The 4,577-nt window shown below is 28.9% G+C and overlaps 1 protein-coding gene across 1 annotated transcript; it reads left to right on the forward strand.

Annotated features, from left to right (window-relative positions):
• Positions 1 to 2,406: 2,406 nt before the first annotated feature.
• On the forward strand, positions 2,407 to 3,458 carry LOC143631100 (uncharacterized). Its single transcript, XM_077099950.1, has 2 exons — positions 2,407 to 2,445; positions 2,534 to 3,458. Exon 2 carries the CDS (start codon positions 2,536 to 2,538, stop codon positions 3,250 to 3,252), a length of 717 nt encoding a protein of 238 aa, XP_076956065.1. The 5' UTR covers positions 2,407 to 2,445; positions 2,534 to 2,535; the 3' UTR covers positions 3,253 to 3,458.
• Positions 3,459 to 4,577: the final 1,119 nt, after the last annotated feature.

Genomic DNA, 4,577 nt, shown 5'->3' on the forward strand with positions numbered 1-4,577 from the left:
ATTACCGGGTGTCACACAACCGTTGCATCTAGATATGATTTTCCGGGCTGAGCGACCGAGTTAACCGGACCGGATGATTTTGGGATATACCTTGGGACGGCATATTCCAGGCGAGTTTGATGATGATATGGCTTCTGTTGGTCTCTGTTGTACTTAGCAATTGACATATTCACCTTTGCTTCGAATATCTTAACTTTGTTCATATTCGCCAGAATCTCCTTTGTGTTTTCCACCCACTTTAGACGGACAAATCCAAAAGCATTGCCTCGAACATCTCTTTTCCTCGCCACATAAGCATCTTTGATGTCTCCAAAGGGCTGAAAACTCCTCCAAAGTATTGCACCTTTGCACCCCTCTGGCAGATTTGAGATGAAATATGTAATAATCCCCTTCTTTGTTATCCAAGTTGTCACACTTGTCATTTTCGCTGCCAGAATGCCTTCGGTATGACTGTTTGATCTTCATTAAGTGATATATCCAACTTTCTAACTCATCTATTAAACAATATAATAATAATAATAATAATAATAATAATAATAATAATAATAATAATAATATTAATAAATAAATAAATTTAATTGAAATATATTTGATCACATTGAAGAAAACGTGTGCACAGTTTAAACCTTTTAAATTGGACACATATACACATGGTAAATTTGATTCGGTATAAAAAAAATTTAATTTGCATGCCAATATTTTAGATGTAATTTGTTAAAGATTCTTATAGTTAAATATATGTATTATTTAATCATAATGTTGATTACTTGATTTTATTCGTATACTGGTTTTTTCTATGAAATTTGTATACTGTTTTTTTTAAATGAAATTTGCTCTGGTCAATTAATATGGACAAAGATGATAGTCGTTTTATGAGAATCTATTTGTTTAAATTATAATGTTTTTAAAATTGTTTATTATAAAAAAAGTTAATTTGCATGCCAATATTTAGATGTAATAATTTATTAAAGATTCTTATAGTTAAATATATGTATTATCTAATCATAATGTTGATTTTATTACTATACTGGTTTTTTATGAAATTTTTATATATATATATATATATATACTGTTATTTTAAAATGAAGTTTGCCCTGGTCGATTAATATGGACAAAGATGATAGTCGTTTTATGAGGATTTATTTGTTTAAATTATAATGTTTTTTAAAATTGTTTATTATATTATTTAAATATATACTATGTTATTAAGTTAGTCAAGTTAAATTAAGATATATGAATATTTAATACTTTATAATGATAAATAAATTATCTTGGGTCGTGCACGGTAACATATTGACGTCAAAGAACTGTAACTTTGTTTTCAGTAGGATCGGATTTGCCATATAAAAGGGGGTTGCGGCGCAGCTTGTTGACCGCTTACCTGCCTCTCTAATCTCTATTGTAATTGAATCATTTTTGTGAAATTAACTGTATCATCTTTTAAACAAAAAGTATTTTGGTTAATAAACCAACAAGTTAGTAGCGAAAGTATATATAAAAACTTTAATATGCCAATTCCCAAAACTAAAAATAAAGTCTCTTAATTTTATTTATTATACTCTTTTAAACTTATTTTATGATTTTGTCTGCTTGAAATTTAAGTTATATATGTAATATCATTATAATTTATTAGAAATACTGAAATTATCATATTTGCTTCTTTAATAGTGAATACAATATAATTAGTTACTTAAAAGAATATACCTTGCGAAATAAACAATTTTTACGGCAAGTTTCATTAAATTTTCATCATGTGGGATTTAACACAATATCTTCCACACCCTCCCAACCCAACCCAACCCAACCCAACCCAAGACATTGTCTTTGCAAATAAATCACCTACCTATTGGTTCTGGAAGAACCCTCTCATATTTATTTCGTAGCTAAAAGGGCAGTTGGTTAAACTAGTTTCCCTAGATAATGCCGTTGCATTGAAACTAGTTTAACTAATTGATCTTTAACTATGGAATAAGTATGAGGTTTATTATTTTAAAAAGGGTAACTATGAATATTTTGAAAACTGTATGTATTATTTATCTCTACAATCATGAAATACATGAATAAAATTATATATATCAAATTATATGTCCATGTATCATCAAAAATATATTGATGCATAGCTATAAATTATTGCTTATTAAAGACAAATAAAATATATACTCAAAACAAATTACGTGTAATAAAAGACGAGTCAACTTTGTATATTTTAAGAAGTTTAATATTATCCAAAACTATTACAATTTTAAATATAAATATACAAGAAAATGACTACATATCTATTGACCAAATTTCCACCAATAATAATAACAATAATAATAGAACATTCCATTGTACTCTTACTATTTTGAACCCAATAGCCTGGCCACCACCCCACCTCTATATATAATACATTTGTGTGTTGAAAACATACTCACTAAAGCAGCTCATAACTTTATTTTCCTAAAGGTCTCACTTGCATCATAAATTAATTAGAATCCAAGTTATTTATAATATTATTATTTTCTTTTTTACTAATTCTTGAATTCTTTTGTAGTTATGGAGCACAATTGGAGGGTGAATAATAATGGCATGATTGATGTTACTCCATTCTTGTTGTTTGAGTCATCTGCTGATTCTGATGATACTCGTATAGATGTTAATCATAATCTTAACCATCATCATCATGATTATCATCATCATCATCATCATGTACATCATAATAATAATAATAGTCATAGTCATCTACAAGAACAAGACCAAGGGCAACAAGGAGCCTTGAGTGATCATGATGCTGAATCTTGGAGTTATGACCATTCATCATATCCTAATGTCCAAGCCCATGATCATAACCATCATCAAGTTTATGATGGTTATGATAGTTATAACAATTATCAAACTCATGGGTATGATGGATATGATTATAATAATAATAGTAACAATAATATTAATAGTCATATACAAGCTCATGGGTATGATGGATATGATTATAACAATTATAACAATAATCAAGCTCATGGGTATGATGGATATGGTCATAACAATCATCAAGCTAATGGTTATGATGGATATGGTCATAACAATAATCAAGCTTATGGGTATGGTTATAATAATAATCATCATGGTTATGATGATTATGGAGATGAAGATAATGATGATGACAAGAATTGGGGTGATAGCAAGATGATTGGCCAAAGAAAGAGATGGAATGAGTTGTGTGGTAACTCTTCTAACATGGATGATAGACAGTTTTGGAAAAATTGTTTGGGTTCTTGATTTTGTTTTAAGTTTTTAAAAAATGAAAAAAAAAAGGAATAAAGATGGAGGTCCATGAAAGGTTTGTTGGATCTTGACTCAAATGGTTGTTGACATTTGAGAATCAAATTTTCTTTTGTTAAGTGTTTTTAGTTTCTTTTCTCTAAATATTAGACATGTTATTTGTCATTCATTTGTCATCAAAGTTGTCACCTTTTATATGCAAAAGTTCATATCCTTTCTCTTATTTTGTATTTTATTTTGAATGGCGGCGAAAACATGACATTAAACAAACGAACTAGCTAGGAAAGCTAGGGAGAATACACGTCACCCAAATAAATTACGGGCTCGCGAAATTTCGTAATTTTTATTAACTACAAAAATATGGTATCGGAAAATTCGTGGTTTCTGTCAATATCGGTGAAAGCAAGGTTTAAACTTTCAAGAGGTGATAAAAGAAAGTTAGTGAAAGCCAGATTTGATCCAATACACCACCCCTTAAAAGTTTATTTTGTATGCTTTATAATGGGACAAAACTAAAATATCTCAGGTGTGACTTAACAAATGTAAGCTCGTATAAATGAGTGTTAAAGTTGGTCGATACGATGGTATATCTTCATCTTATTTTATTCAATCCCATCTTTATCGTATATGCATTGTAAAGTTATGTTGTATAATATAATGCCGTATATGCATTGTAATGTTTGATAGGAAACCAATTTTGATTTGAGAATCGAATGTCATGTGTAGTGTATCTCATTTTATCGTTTACACATTGTAAAGTTACAATGTATAATATAATATCACATATCTTATATATTACAGTTGTCTTAAGGTTGTGTTTGATACAAAACCAATTTTGATTTGAAAACCGAATGCCATGTGTGGTATAACCGAATATAAAAGGGACAATGAATTTATTTAAAATAATATGTAAAAATTCTATGCCAAAAATCAACTTCATACAAGATGTAATTGTAGCTACACTAGATGTTTGTGTAAGTACATCTCCTGCAGGAGATAGTAGGACTAGGTACATGTACTTCATGCCAATTATCCAAGATTAACAATAGTTGGTACATGTACTTCATGTCAGTTATCCAAGATTAATATGGGTTAGAAATTAGACTACATATAATATTATAGTTCATGAAAGTTACTAAAATAAACTTTTTAGACCAAATTTTTATCAAAATAGACACAAATTTTCATCTTATAAGTTTTATAGACATTTCTTACGCAAGCCAGTCATATAACTTCAATTTACACTTACACACTAAAAGACTAGTCAACACCAACAAGTCTCTTAACGCCTTGTTCTTGAGGATTTTAACCAAGAAAAGAAA

Source organism: Bidens hawaiensis, unplaced genomic scaffold (assembly GCF_021521415.1).
Source record: "Bidens hawaiensis isolate Kalapana, Puna unplaced genomic scaffold, B.hawaiensis_p1.1 tig00005938_1, whole genome shotgun sequence".
NCBI classification, from domain to species: domain Eukaryota; kingdom Viridiplantae; phylum Streptophyta; class Magnoliopsida; order Asterales; family Asteraceae; genus Bidens; species Bidens hawaiensis.

What these genes read in the sequence shown, in the direction of transcription:
- LOC143631100 (XM_077099950.1), top strand. Translation starts at nt 2,536, where the DNA reads ATGGAGCACAATTGGAGGGTGAATAATAATGGCATGATTGATGTTACT.